We start from the raw sequence: 15,355 nt of genomic DNA, 5'->3' as shown, positions 1-15,355 counted from the left end.
TGGGCCATTTTCGGGGAAGTTCTGCTTTCTGGGGCTCCCTCCTCAGGCTTGACGGCTGAGTGCCTGACTCGGTTGGCCTGTGATTCTGAGTACAGAAAGGAATCCCAGTCAGGAGACTCTTAGGGCTCCCCCCTTGCCCATCAAATAAGGTTCCAACTGGCCCCAAGGCCCTTTCTGGTGGCATTTGGCTCAGCGTTCCCTGTGACCTGAGTGATGGGCTCTCTGTTTGGGCTTCCCTGCTCCATTGCCTCTTTCCCGGCTCTGGGCCGCCTCTGCCAACCGGCCTGTCCACAGGCCATCAGCTTTCAGGGGCGTCTTTGATTCAGCTTCACCCCCTGGAAACTTTCTCCATCTGCTTCATTCTCAAGGCAGCTGTCTTGCCTGCCATTCTCCCTGACCTCGTGGGGACCCTAACCTTCCCTCCGTCCTCGTTCCCGCCACAGAACCGAACGTCAGCATTTGCTCAGCTCTCTTCCCTCCTCCCCCAGCACAGCTCAAGTGCAGCACGACGAGCAAGTAAGCAAGGAGGCCGTCTGTAGGTTAGCCTCTCAAGCGGTTCCCAGCTTGACTCTCTGCCTCTGCCCTCGAACCTGACCCTGCCTCCTCTTCCATTTCACGTCTTCCAGGCTGCCTCCCCTCCCAGCTGTTTCTGCTGCTCTCAGGAGGGATGTGGTGTGAGGGTTGAGGCCATGGGCCCTGAGGTCCCACTCCATCACTTACCAGCTTTGTGGCCTTCACTCTGCCGGCAGCCAGCACCTTCTCGCTTTGGGCTCAGTGGCCCTCAGTGAGTGACGGTGAGAGGCTACCAGAATGGTCTACCCCAAATAGATCTGACAGTGCCATTCCCTTGTTGAAGAGCCTTCGTGCTTTCCCCTGAAAGAAGGATGAGGTTGTTGCACCACACGTGGCATCTGTATTCAGCCCTGCCTCTCTGATGTTCCATAAATACCAAGGATCTATCTATTCGTACCAAGTTCATGATGAGAGCTGACTAAATATGTGTGAGGTACTTATCGTGTGCCAGGAACTGTGCCAGGTGCTTCACTGTGGTTTCTCCTGTCACCTTCACAATGCTGTGAATCGGCCTGGTATCCCCACTGGATAGATGAGGACACTGAAGCTTAAGTCACTCGTCCACACTGCTGGAAACTGAGCCAGGATTCAAACTCTGGTCTCTGTGTCCAGAATCCCTGATTGTGCCAGCCCGCTGTAGGTCATCTCTATTGCTTGTATGTGTTGTTCCTGCCACCTCCCACCCTGTGTGCACAGGCACACGTAGCCCACCACTTGAAGAGCTTCTCCGTGTTAATTAGCTCAGGATTCGGAAAAGCTTCGGAAAGCTCAAGTCCCACAGGTTGGTGGGATGGTGATAAAACTGAATAGTCTAGAGACAGACAGGCTAAATGCTTTCCTATTAAATTGTTAGAAAAAGAAAACCTTGAACTTCTCTTTAAGGAGGTGAGCTGGAGTCATATGGCTGTTGTAGTGCACGCCCCCCCAGTGCAGAGGCCCACTCAGAGAAGGGCTGTGCACCTCCCTACAGCCCCACTGGCCCGTCAGCATCCTGGGGAGAGTCTCAGGGAGAAGTGGACTTGTGGTTGAGGGCACTGAAGGTGGCACCCGGAGAGAGCATCGCGTCCTTTAAGGAATTGCAAGCCCGGTTTGGGGGCGCCCCCTGGTGGTGGAAGAACTCACAGGGGTCCTGGGTCCTGCAGGCACCCCAAGCGGACAGAGGCCACTGTGGACCCAGGCGCCGACTCTGAGGGGGTGCTCTCGCCCATGTTCTCAGCACGCCTGTGGTTACCAGCCCTGCGGCATCCTAGAGTCTCAGTGTGCTGGACGATTCCCCAGGCCTCATCCTTGCCCCAGAGCCCTGTGGACAAGTCGCTTGTTTCCTGCTGCAGAACTGGGTCAGCCCTGAGGTCCTTCCAGCTCCTAGGTTGCAGGTTAACCAGTTAGACGGCAGCAGTGTAAAGTACAGAGGAAAATTTCTACCCATCGGGTTCTGTGCTCATGTCCTTTCAGATGGCCCTGAGTGGCCGGCTGACTCCTCATTTTACTCAAGAGGAGACCGAGGCTTAGCAAGACTGAGTAACACCTGGGATGGCCCAGGGAAGGGTGAGCTGGGGTCACACCCAGGCCCTCAGGCTCCTACACCAGCAAGGTACGTTCAATATTCCTCGAAGTCTATGAGTTGGGGCCTTGGCTTAAAGTTACCAAGTCCAATCACTTTTCAAACCGTAACTACAATTTCAAGTCGTCAATAAATAAGCCTCAGAGGTTTTCAGCTTGTTAACTTTCTTCCAGACCTCTGTCAGCAGCCCTGGTCATTCCAGTGCCCAAGCAGCTTGGAGGTGAAAAATTCATCACCTCCTAGCACCAGGGTCCCCTCAGGATGGAGCCCCAGGCCCACCGTGTTTCAGATCCTGGTGATTTGTGTTTCTTCCTCCAAAGAAGGGCAAGAGAACATTATTCTAGCATAGTCAGACCTTAAGAAGGACAAATGTGAGGTCTCAAGACGTGAGGGCCTGGAGACAGACTCACAGACGTGATAAAGGGGAAGGTGTGTCGTTTGGAACCATCGCCACTGCCTTTCCTGTCCTCCTCCCCACCTCCAGGAGGCCCCTTCCAGAGAGCTGGACGGGGGTCCATGGGCCTCTGGGCGGTGCTGACCAGCCTGCGGACTGTGGATGGCCATCCTTGGGTCAGGTGCTTCCCCCAGACCACTGGTGGCCACCTCTGTTTGTAGAAGAGCTTAGGACTGTTTCTCAGACAGGGTGCCGTGGAGGAGCAGCTCGGTGACAGAGAACAGGTAGGATAGTGACAGGTCTGAGGTCTGAGTGCCTGGACTCAGAGTGACCTCATCATTTATCTGTCTCTCTGCAGGCGGACAGCCCCTTCAGCTCGGGCAGCCCCTCCAAAGGGTTCTTCTCCAGGGGCCCCCAGCACCGGCCCTCCAGCCCTGTGTCTGCTCCCGTGAGGCCCAAGACCAGCCCCGGCTCTCCCAAAACTGTGTTCCCGTTCTCCTACCAGGAGTCCCCGCCGCGCTCCCCTCGCCGCATGAGCTTCAGCGGGATCTTTCGCTCCTCGTCCAAAGAGTCTTCCCCCAACTCCAACCCGTCTACCTCGCCCGGGGGCATCAGGTTCTTCTCCCGCTCCAGAAAAAGTAAGACATTGATGCTATTGTTTCAGGTGGGTGCCGGCCTGCTGGGGACCTTCCTACGGCCACTTGGCCGCACTGCCACCTGCAGGGCACTGGAGCAGGCCGGGGGGCTGTTAGGGACTTGATGCTGAGTCCACATATCTGTGTCTATCCTCCGAGAACAAATCTCCGTCCAGAACAGCGTCGGTTTCCACCTGTCACTTTTTCCTACACTAATGCGTCTGGTATGGCATGGCCTGGGGGTTACCTGTAAACGTCTGGATGCTCACAGTATGACTTGTAAGGACAACCACATGAAACATTGGCCTCCAGCCCTCTCTAAAAAACAGTAGCAGCGTGAAGCTAAGGCCCAGACCTCACTCTAGTCCAACCAACATGGCCCCAGGGCCCGTGGCTTGAGATTTGGGGAATTTGAGGGCACCTGTTTCTGGCAAATCCTGACTTTCTGTTTTGGGCCCTGGGAAACTGGGGGTGATTTGCTAGAGAAACAGGGGAAGGAAATGTGTGTTCGTAAGGCTCATGAGTATTTGTGGCCTAAGGATAAAATATTCTCCACTCAGCGCCATTGATCATAGCTGGAAATATACAAGGTAAACCCAAACCGTAAAGTTTATTTTCTCCTTTCCTATGTCTTTTTTTGTTTTTTTAAGCTTCAGTGCACGGTTGTGTATCCTAGTTGTTAGTTTAATTCTCTGTGTGAGCTGCCACCACAGGCCAACAACCGACAGATGGGTGGTGTGGTTCCTCAACTGGGAAATGAACCCAGGCCATGGTGGTAAAAGCCCTGATTCTTAACCACTAAACCACCAGGGCTGGCTCGGCCTTTCCTGTGTCTTAGTGCATCTCTCTACTCTTTCCACTTCTTGCTGATGACCTGCAGAGTTCCCATTCGGGAAGACTATGGTTTGGAAAACAGACTTGCCTGGGTAACAGAGGTTGGGGTTGTCTCCCTGTCTTTCTAGGCTGTGTTTGCACTCAACACCTGTGGGTTAGAGCTATACGTGATCTGTAAGGCTAGGCCCCAGGGTGCAATTTCAGTCTCTAGGACTTAAAATGAAAGGGGCGGCTCTCTTCTTCCTTTAAATTTTTTTGGTGGTATGGGCCACTGTTTATAATACTCCTAAAGCCATCCGCTACGATGAGCGAACCTAAATGCACAAATGTCATATGACAAAGTGGTCCTCACACAGACATTGGGTGACATACAGTTGGGAACTATATATGAAGCCCGATACGGAGTATGTCCTGGCACTGACTTCCTAATGCCCTCGAGAGCTTCTCCAGTTTCTCTGACAGAAATCCTGAAATTCTCCAATACTCCATCATGCACTGGCTCTAAGAGGAGGAACATGGGACCAGACCTGCATCAGGGTGTCCTGTTTCTACAAAGGTGGTGTCATGCTTGTGCTGGAGACAACAGAACCAAGTTGTTGTATCAGTCTCCTGGGGCCGCCGTAACAAAGTACCCCACACTGCATGGCTTAAACAGCAGAAATTTATCCTCTCACAGTTTGGGAGGCCAGAAACCCAAAATCAAGATGTCAGTAGGGCCGTGCTCCCCATGAAGAGTCTAGAGCAGAGTGTGTTCCAGGCCTTTCTCTCAGCTTCTGGTGTTGCTGGCAGTCCTTGGTGTCCCTTGGCTTGTAAAAGCGTCACTCCAATCTCTGCCTCCACCTCCATCGTCACGTGGTGTTCACCCTTCTGTGTCTGTGTCTGTGTGTTTCTCTCCTCTTCTTATAAGGACAACTGTCGTATTGGATTAAGGGCCCACCCTACTCCAGGATGACCTCATCTTAACTCAGTTAATTACATCTGCAATGACCCTCTTTCCAAATAAGGTCACATCCTGAGGTTCTTGGAAAGGCATGAATTTTGGGGGGGCTCTCTCCAACCCAGTACACAGGTTATACAGGCAAAGCCAAGATCTGCAGTTCACAATACTGGCGGGGATGTCGAGGACTTGCGGGCAAAGGGTGGTCAGCCTGTTAAGACCAGGGTGGTTTCTGAAGGCAGGAAGGAGCAGCCAAGATACGGGGGCTGCGAGGTCTGGGAGAGCCTGCAGGTGGGATGTTGGGTAGTGAACTTGGGCCACACTTTCAGCTCTCTGGGCGGCAGGAGTCCCTGTTGCTTTTTTTCCGTTCAGTATTTTAAAAGGGCTTTCAATATCCTTGGCCAGAAAATACCCAGTTTGAAAGGTCTGTCTTGGAAGATGCTGGAGTAGGCAGAGCTTGTTAAGGCCCTTCTCCACCATCTGGCTAGGCAGATGCAGACTGGGCTCAGGAAGGCTGTGGAATGGCTGTGGCAGCTCATAAAGACAAGGATTGATTAGGTTGAGGGGGCAGCTTGGCTTCTTCAGAGAAGCTCTCTGGGAGGGGCTGCTCAGACCAGGGTAGGCCTGGTCCCAGGACAACTGCCCGTGCTCCTGCCCTTGAACCACCAAGCCCAGGTCCTTGGCTTTCTCCAAATGGGAGCCAGCCCTGCGGTTGACGAGGGGGGAAGGTCCAGGTCTGCATCCAGTTGTTGCATGCACTGCTGCGCTGGGAGGGTCGTCCAGGCTCCTCACCGCTGGAATTCTCACCTGTGCTTGGCATGAGGCTTGTTTGGAGGGTATACAACCTATCTGCTTTTCCTCATACTTGACTCTATTCCTGGATCAAGGTGCCCAGACTGTATATTGCTCCCTGCCACCCCAGAACTGATTTCACAAAATTGAGCTTGAGAGTAATGCCATGAGCCTATGTGGAGGGGTTTATAAGACTCAGCCCGTGAAACTCGCTGTGTCCATTGGAAGGATGGTCATGAAGACATTGTTTGTTACACAAGGCCCCTGAGAGAATTTCCTGTCCGCTCTTGGTACCCAGAATAGCTGTAGTTCTGAGCAACTGGATCGTTTTTCTCTGCAATGGACACTAATCATGTAATGGGCCACTTTTCCCTGCCCGCACTGCCTGCTAGACATCTTAGAACCAAATTCTTATGAGGGGCATTGAGGGCTGCATTTTGAGCCTTATTTCTGAATCCATTTTTGGTCCCCATCCTTTTACTGTCATACCACTTTGTTTAAAACAAGGAAGACAGTTTATTGGAAGGATTTGGGGGTGTTTATGGAATTCAGAGAAGAGCTCAGGACCCAGAAAGGGAAGGATCCAGGCTGGCTCTGGGGGCCTTGGCAGCAAGAATTCGCAGATCTTTCCGAGAGACCCAGAGAATTCCTAGTCTTTGTGTCTCTCCACTTACCATTTTAAATTCCTCATTATAGGATATCTGATTAGCCCAGTTATTGGGCTAATCGAACCATCAGTTATTGGGGGGTGGGGTGCAGGGCCATGCAGCCAAAGCAGAATAACTGAGAACTCACCCAGGATGTGGGCAGGAAGTTCCCAGAGAAGAGGCCCAGTTGGCAACCAACAGACACCTATAACACTCTCCTCCCGCCCCCCCACTGCCCAGCGTGCATGCACACACACAACATCCCATTTTTACAAAGATGCCCTCATCAAGCTGAGTCCCTACATACAGTTGTAAGTGTACTCGCTGCTTCCCCAGTGGGAGGCCACCCAGCATCGTGTCCAACCATCACAACTAAAGATGTCGCTGCAATGGACTGTTTTCCGAGTCCTCAGTCTCAAGACAATGCCCATTTCTCCTCCAGTTCTGTCTGCATCCTGTCTTTCTATCCATGACTTATGGCCTACATGATGGCTGTGGAATCTAAAGGTGCAACAAGCTCCCCAGGTGACATGGATCTATACCAAGCTTGACCAACACACTGTCGTGTGTTATTAGAGGGAAAGAAAGAGGAAAGATAGAAATTGTCATCACGATCTTTTTCAAAGGGGAAATAAAAAAGAAAAAGGAGATAGTTTGACCTTCAGATGCTCTAAGATTGAGAAAGAGATACAGATGGAGCCCGCAGTTCCAGATGCTACATCTGGTCTTGGGACCAGCAAGCACCTAGTCTGGCTGGTGCTCTTTGCCCAGGGAAGTGAACCAGACCCTTGTTCTGGAAGGATCTTATCTCTTGGAGGGCCTGCCTGTATGGAGGGTACCAGTCTTTCACTAATATTTACCTCTGGTCAACTGGTCCAGTGGCACGTTGATTCAATGTCTTAGGGACTCTGGGGTTTTCATCAGCCTCCTTCCAGCCTCTCTGTGTGGTAGCAAACCTACTTCCCTTTGATGATCAGGGTCAATCACCCCAACCAAAACACAAACCCTCTTTTCTGCCTCTTCCTTTCGTATGGTGGTTGGCAAACTATAGCCCAGGGGAAAAAATCCAGTCTACCACCCATTTTTGTAAATTAAGCTGTATCAGAATTTAGTCCGGCCCATTTGTTTCTCTCATCTACAGCTGTTTTCACACTGCAGCAGCAGGATCAAGCACTTGCATCAGAGACCATATGGCCCACAGAGACTAAAATGTTTAGACCTTGTCTAGTATCTCAAGAAGTCATAAGTGGCCATGTGGCATAGAAGCTTCCAGAAAATGGTTCATCTTTATCTCCAAAAGATTTTTTACAACTTGATAGGGGATGATCTTGCCTTTGGAGGTGAGGAAAGGAAAGTGCATGGCAGGATGTGCGTGAACTGCAAATAATCAGATTGAAATCTTTTAAAAAGCAAAATCAATCTTGCATAGTCAACAAGGCAGGACCTCAAGAAGGATTTAATTTCACGTTACTAAACTTTGCTCCCTAATCATTGATCATAATTATAAATGCCTACTATGTACATTCTAAATGCATTGTATGTGGTCATTGTTCTAATCTTCATAAAAACTCCATGAAGTAGTATTTTTACCGTTTTCATCAAAGCAAAAACTGAGGCACAGAGTGGGTACGTCATTGTGCAAAGCCCACACAGCTGGTAAGTGGTAGAACCAAGACTTGAACTCAGGTGGTCTAACTCCTGAATCCACTTTTAACCCAGATGCTAAGACTTTGCTTTAAAGGAGTGGAGTTTAGCAACATATAAGCTAGTGATAGGACAACTAGCTAGCCGTTTAGGAAAAAGAAACATAGAGGTGGTTCCTTGCTCATTCCTTACACCAAAATAATTTCCACATGGAACAAGGCTTTCAATGTTTTTAAAAATGTCCCCCAAAATGGGTGAATATCTTAAACTCGGGGTGTCAGGCCTTTGTAAAGAGTGCAGAAACTATGTTTATAAATGTGATGCCGATCTTCATGGCCCTTCCCGCCGGCCCTGGAAGTTTGCAGGCGTGGTCCTCACAGCTTCTGTGCGTTGAGCTGGGTGGAGAAGAGCTGGATGGGTTTCTGTGCGACAGGCAGAGGACTGTGTAGGGAGAGGCGCACAGAGGCATGATGGGATCAGGGTCAGCTGAGCGAAGGTCCAGAAAGAGGATTTGGGAGAGTTTTGGAGCGTGAAACCAAAGCCTGAAGCCCCATGACTGTGCTGAGTAGGACAGTGGGAAAGGGATAGAGGACACATTTAAAGGAGCATCACTGTGTTTGGGGGCTACAACCCCACCCCCAGCTCCCACCCTCCCCTCTCAACCTCAGGACCTCCTGAGAGGACCCCCCTCGTTCAAGGGGTCCTTCAGCGCCTGTGTGAAGGAGAAGCAATCTCCCGCATTACCTTGCGTTTTCTCCACAGGAAATATTATCTGTTTACTCGTCCGTCTTTCCCACCAGAATGTCAGCTCTCTGCGAGGGGACTTTTGTTCCGGGCTCTTTTCTCTGTGTCTAGAACGGTGCCTGTCACCTCGAAGGCATCCCACACGTCTTTTACATTCATCAGTGACTTCCAGGCTTTCTCAAACTCAGGCCACTGCTGCTTCTGAGTACAAGGCATCACCTGTGCTCACCAGGAAGTGTCAATGGGTCGGATAAGCATGACAAAAATCAGAGAAAGTAAAGGAAGGACGAACCAAAGTGGACCCCATACAGATCATCACTTCCAAAACGTGAGCGTGAAGACAGATGCTCCCTCTCCAGCCACAGGCAGGGAGTTCTGCCAGCGGAGAGCTTTCCCCTGGCCTCCACACGAAAGAGAGCCTGCCACCAAAACCAGATCCTTGGCTGCTCGCAGCCTCCAGCTGCTCCCGGTGTTGGCGGATGTCCGTCCATCATCAGGGCCCGCCCTCCACCTCCTGGGGAGCTTGATATCGCATCCACCCTGCCTGGGTGAGGGAAGAGCCTACCAACCCTCCAGACCGCGGTTGCTCTCTGGGCTGCCAGCCCCGCCTGTGGTTTCTTAGTTGCCTTCTGACAAGCCCTTTTCATTCTTCATCTCAGGCTCCTACAGGACCCATACCTGCGCGGACCAGCGCAGATCCTACTCCGTCCCATCCGCATAGCTCATTCTTTCCCACCACCTTCTGGCAGCTGTGGCCACAGGTGGGAGGGTTTCTCTGGAGCGCGGGGTCTCCGTGATCTTTCTCCAGGATTCCTGTCTTCTGCTGGCAAAGGGGCACGCTTTCTCCTGGAAGTAAATTCAGCATAGGAATCGCTGGGGAGGCCTTAGATCCAGTCTCTCTGCCGCAGCCAGAGCGAGGCACTCAACTGGCCCCAGGGGCATGGACTCTGCCGTTAGCTCCCAGCCTCCAGCCCAGGTAGATGGTTTCCACCATCTGCAGACAGGAGAGCATCCTGGTCCGGGTCACATGCCCCACGGTGGGGGCGGGGCGGGGGGGTCTCACCACTTCGGCCGGCCTGCTTTTATGGTATCCAGGTGTATTCTCTATCTCCTGGTAAAGTGCCTTAAATCCTTTGTGGAACAAGGCAGACTCTGAATTATGAGGACATAAACTTTAACTCTCTCAAATATGCTTTTGAACCCGGGTGAGATTCGTTTATGCAGGGTCTATAAACCGCTTCCCTTGACAGGGAATTGTAGCATTAGGTCGATTCTCTCACCCGGTGAGAACTTTGATGTTAGTCATTTTAACTTAGAAAGCCCAGATCTCACCTCCCTGACATTTCTAGAAGAATTCCTCTTTCTTCTTTGGATTCAAGATTTTATCTCCCAGGCTCCTATCCAAACCTTCTGGGAGGAAAAAAAAGAAAAAAAAAAAGTGTGCGTTTTGTTCCTGAGATGTTTCTCTCAGGATTATTTACATTTCCATCGGAAACAAAGACCTTACTTTGGCTTGATCCCAAGAATGATTTTCGGATTATGAAATTGGATATCTGAAGCCCTAGCCACTGAGCCTCAAATAAACACCAGCCTCCAGGTAAATCGGGTCCTGGTCACTTCCTTGTGGAGTTGTCCCGGGAAGTTGACAAGGTGGTCAGGCAGTTCACGTTCGCACTGTGTTGGCACGATTTGTACCTGGTGGTGATGGGAGATTCGAAAGAGAGTGAGGCCTGCTTCCCCTCCGCCTGGACTCCTCGGGCCTGGCAGGACCTAGGAAAGCTGGTCGTCTTGACACAAGGAAGTCTGAATGCCAACTCTGGACACTTTGTTCTTCCTTCAACAATAAGGAACAGGAATTCTTCACATTTTTGTTCGTCTTTGAGAACTGCCTCCAGAGCCATCATCCAGTCTTTAGACTATTCTTGGTGATTTGTCTTTTGAGGATGGTTTTCTTTCTGTAAAGAGATCTCTTTGGGTCAATAATGTTTTGGGTTAAAAGCCAAGATGTAATAGTAGAAATGCTAAATCACCGTAAAGAAGCTGCTTTTCTCATTAATTGTAAATCAGCTTTGGAAGTTTGGGGCAGGCTCTGAGCGCAGACCCACCTCTGCACGGGACGCCCCTGGCTTCTCCAGGGTGCAGGGCGCGTCGGCGTCTGGGTGCTCAGCACCTGGTTTCGGCTCCTCCCGCTTCCCTCTGCCGTGTGCTGTTTCAGGAGGGTCCTGATGCGATCTCGCCATCACATGGTGAGGGTTGTGGGGAGTTGGTGCTTCTCCTGCTTCAACTCCTAATGTAGAGCGAAGCATTAAAAACTTAACAGAATACTTTTTCAACCTGGATCTTCTTTTCCTTTCTCTTTGCGTCCCAGTGAGCAAAGTGGGGCCAGCGAGGAGCTGGAGCACACGCTGCTTGTCCTGAAGCAGCTCTGAGGTGTTGACACGGAGAAGTCGCAAACCAGCACCCAGGCGTTGGCACTAATGTCGCTTCTGTCCCTTTTCCTCACACCCCTCAATGGCTATCTAACTTGGGATGATATTCAAAAGACTTACCAGCCAGTAAGGCCCAGCAGCTGACCTCTGGGGTTCTGGCCTTAGTACCAGAGGCACCCTTGTCCCAGGGGTTCCCTTCTGGGGTAACCTTTTTTGCTGTAAGGTGGGGTTGGTGGACATCCCAGGAGGGGCAGGGTGGTCTCTGGGCTGTGGCTGTTCACTGACTGATGCAAAAGTATCGCGACCTTGTTAACTGGCCCGGCCACCCTGGCGCACTGCCCGCTGAACACCGGCTTCTCCAACACCTTTCACAAACGGTAGTGGAAGGTTCTTAGGGGATCGTGGGCCCTTTCTCTCCCCTCTGAACGGTTTAAGCTCAGAGGCTTAGTCTGAGGCCGGCAGAGTCCCAGTGCAGACACGGAAGGGACCTGGCTCTGCTCCCTCCTCTGGGACGCCTGCAGACAGGCCTTCACGGGCTGCCGCCCTGACTCAGTGGATCGGCAGAGGCCTGGTTTGGAAGAGAATCAAATGCAGACACCTGAGGGGGAGCAGTCCTGCGACTGGGAGGAGGAGGAGGCAGGCGTCTGGGAACTGAATATCCTGTGGCCTCCCCTGCCACCCGACACCGCCCCCCAGCTTCCCACTCACCATCGTTTGCTCCAGGATTTCTCCTTTTGACAAGTCTTGCAAGCCCCCGGCAACCCCCTTCCCCCCCATTAAAAGGAGACGAAGTTTGCCAGAAGCGATGCTGGAGGAACAAAGACTCTGCCCCACCGAGCGGCTTCCCCACCTTCACCCTGAGGCTCCCTGGGTTCTTTCTGGAGACTGGTGTGGGCCGACTATTCTGTTTGGTGCTCCCGTGTCCTGCTCTTCACATGCTGTCGCAGGAAAGGAGGTGAAGTTGAGCCTGAAACTGCTGTTCATTCCAGCTCCTGGAGGCGCGTTGATACCCTGTAACTCTGCACACACACACACGTTCAAAAGAACCAGCGGCTGGACCGGCCGGCCTGGTTAGGAAGGCACTTGTGGGGTCGCGCTGCACTGCAGTCAGCGTCAGGGCCGGGTCAGGAATGCAGGGGGCCCAGAGCAAGGAGTTACACTCAAGTTATCAGGCCAGGGATAGTTGGGGAATTAGGCGAGATAGGTAATTCATTTCAGGCACTGTTAGGTAGGTTATAAAAATATACAGTTTTATTTAATCCTTATAACTGTTATGGGTTTAAATGTGTTGCCTCAAAAAAAGATATGTTGAAGTCCTACCCTTTAGTATTTCTGAATATGACCGTATTTGGAAATAAAGCCATTGCAGATGTGTTTAGTTAAGATAAAGTCATGCTAGAATAGGGTGGACCCTAATCCAGTATGGCTGGTTGATAAGAAGGTGCGGTGTGAAGACAGACACACACAGGGAGAAGGCCATGTGACAACAAAGGCAGAGACCAGAGTGATGCGTCCACGAGCTGAGGAGCGCCGACGGTTGCCAGCAACCATCAGAAGCCGGAAGAGCAAGGAAGGATTCAGAGGGAGCGCAGCCCTGCTGGCCCCTCGGTTTCAGACTTCTGGCCTCCAGACTGAGAAGGAGTACGTTTCTGATGTACCCAGTTTGTGGTACTTTCTCACGAGTAGCTGCAGAAAACCGATATAGTGACCTTGCACAGGAAAGTGACACCAATTAATAGATAGGAAACCGAGATTCATAAGCCAGTTTGGCCCATGATCTTTGCATCCCAAGAGTACTTCCAGCGAGGGAAGCTTCCACATGACTCAGATGCCCCCGGCTCTTTCCAGTCGGGAAGGAAAACGTGAAGCCATCTTGGCTGCTTCCAGTTCCTCGTGGCCCCACCGTGGAAGCATTGGTAATTTTCGAGAAAGCAGTTTCAGGAGCTGGGAAGGCAAAGAAAGTGCATTAGTGGCCTGAGGATTGGGTGGGAGCAAGGAACTGGGGACACCGGCCTTCTTTCAGGTGTTTGGGTCAGAAGGGAAGGTGAAGGAGGGTATGGTGGAATCCTGGTGCTCATCAATAGCCACCTGCTCCTCTGCCCCTCCCAGCCCTTCCCTGCAGCTGGGTTGGGACCAGGTGATGAGGCTTCAACCAAAGTGGTGGTGGTGGGGGGGGGGGGGCGCCGCAGGGCGCAGAGCACAGGACGTCACTTCCTGCCCGAGATAGTTAAGAGCTGATGTGAGTTCTTTACTCTGCATCTACCTGGCTGGAGGGAAGAGAGCCGAGGTGATGAGGATGCAGGATGCAAGCAGCCCAGGTCTGTCGCCCTGGTGGGGAGCAGCCAGGGCCGGGTGCCTTCCTTGTGCGGGACTGTGAGTTGAGCAAGAGAAAAACCCTTTTTCAGTCAAACTATTGAGAATTGGGGGCTCATTTCTTACTGTGGCATAACTGAGTCTATCCTGACAAAGGAAAGGAAAGTGGGAGCGAGTGGATGGGTTGAAGTTAATGGGAGTTTTGGACTGGCTTGTTTGCTTCAAGATAGGGGAGACCTGAGTGCATTTGTAGGCTGAGAGGCAAGGAGCCGGTGAGGGGACTGACAGGTGCACGGGCGGGTCGTGATGGGCCAGGGGCACGCGCTGGAGTCCGGCTCTGGCTCTTGTTCTCCATTGGACTGCTGGGTTTTTGCTTTGAGAGACACCTTCCATTTGTCCTCATGACCCTGATGAGGCTGTCTGTCCTCCCAGAACTGCCATCACCCCGAGTCAGCCATCTGGCCCCCTCTGGATTATTCGGTGAGTTGTACTGCTCAGTATGTACGTGACCATCCTGTTTGTGCCATAAAGCAAATCTCTTAAGGTAGCACGAGGGTCCTGCCTTCCTGCAGCCCCTCAGCGTTTAGCTCTTTGTGGGAGCTCAAGTTCAACTTTGCAAGCTCAGAGCATGCATTCGCCTCACGGCAACCCTGCAAGGCAGCTGTTTATCCCTGACACGAGGCAGGTGACTTGTTCCAGGTCACATTGCTTGAGAGTGACAGTCAGTGTGCATGAGCTAGTCTGCTTTGAATGCAGTGGGTGCTAAGCAAAGTTTGTCATTGTTCCTTTCCCAAGGAAGTGGCACCCTGGATTTTGCTCCTGAGCAGACTCGATCTGCCCCTCTGACCTCACTGAATTAGCACTCCTGTCTCACAGCGGTGGCTCCTCTGGGGCCCTGAAGAGCTACCTGCACCATCTTTCCAGTGCCTGCCTGTTTGCTCCTTACACATCCATACATATCTTACAGTGTGGGTCTTCCTCTGTGTAAATACCGTCCGATAGCTACGCCTTCTTCATCCGCTAGGCACAGTCTTAGAAATGCCTCCTGCCTGTTGCAGAGGCATCTCCAGCTCAGGAGACACGGGCAGGGCCCACCGCCCTCGCCACCGTGCACAGCACCTTCCTCTTTCTCTCTGCCACCCCTGCCCCTTGGCCCTTCCTCCCCCAGGTCAGTTACGTTTATTCGGGCTCACAGTTTGCTCCTTACTGAGTGCATGGCGGACTCTGATAACCCATCCGAGAGCCGCTCCCCCTCTTTCTTCCTAAGAGAACCCGGTTTTACCCAGGGCCAGCTCCAGGGCCCGTGCTGTAGTTGGTCTGATTCAGCTGGAATTACCCTGTCGCATGTGGACAAGTGCTGGCTTCAGGGCCGCTGGCCTCAGGGTGAACCAGGCACCTGTACCTCACCAAGAAAATGCAAGGAGTCCGCCAGGTGCAGACTAAAAAGAAAAAATTTTAAAGACCGCCCCCACCGACCCCCCATCGTGCTATGAAGGGAATACAAGGTGGGTCAAAGCCCAGACAGGGCAGGCACTGCTTCGTGTAGGACTAGGACGGTGAGGGACGTCTCCTTTGATGAGGTGACCGTGACTGAGCCAGCGAAGGAGCCGTCGGAGGCCTCCAGGCAGATTAGCAGAGGCCGCCTCACGGGGGTCAGCCCAGCTTTTCTCTGTGCAGCAAAGAGGCGAGCTTCTTGGGCTGGCTTTCCGTGGGGTCTGAGTGGGGTCTGAGTGGGGTCTGAGCGGGGTCTGAGCTCTGCCTTCGGTAAACTCACTTTTTCTGTGTTCTCTCTGTGCCACTGCTTCCGCTTAGCTTCCTTTTTTCAAAAATGTTATTTTGAGACATTCCCCCT

The 15,355-nt window shown here is 52.1% G+C and overlaps 1 protein-coding gene across 19 annotated transcripts in view; it reads left to right on the top strand.

Moving 5' to 3' along the window:
* Positions 1-15,355, top strand: part of PRKAG2 (protein kinase AMP-activated non-catalytic subunit gamma 2) — a 279,715-nt gene that overhangs the window by 77,760 nt on the left and 186,600 nt on the right. For 15 of the 19 annotated variants that reach the window (XM_070616865.1, XM_070616864.1, XM_070616888.1 and 12 more), the window contains exon 3: positions 2,887-3,166. The exons of 3 other annotated variants lie outside the window; for them this stretch is intronic. In XM_070616865.1, the coding sequence (XP_070472966.1) occupies positions 2,887-3,166 (280 nt within the window). Of the gene's footprint in view, positions 1-2,886; positions 3,193-15,355 lie in introns of all 19 variants that reach the window. One more of the 19 variants, XM_070616881.1, reaches the window with a different exon arrangement.

The sequence above is a fragment of the Equus przewalskii genome, chromosome 4 (assembly GCF_037783145.1).
Source record: "Equus przewalskii isolate Varuska chromosome 4, EquPr2, whole genome shotgun sequence".
Lineage (NCBI taxonomy): Eukaryota > Metazoa > Chordata > Mammalia > Perissodactyla > Equidae > Equus > Equus przewalskii.
The sequence above is the reverse complement of the archived record's forward strand: the minus strand, read 5'-3'. Positions and strand labels throughout refer to the sequence as shown.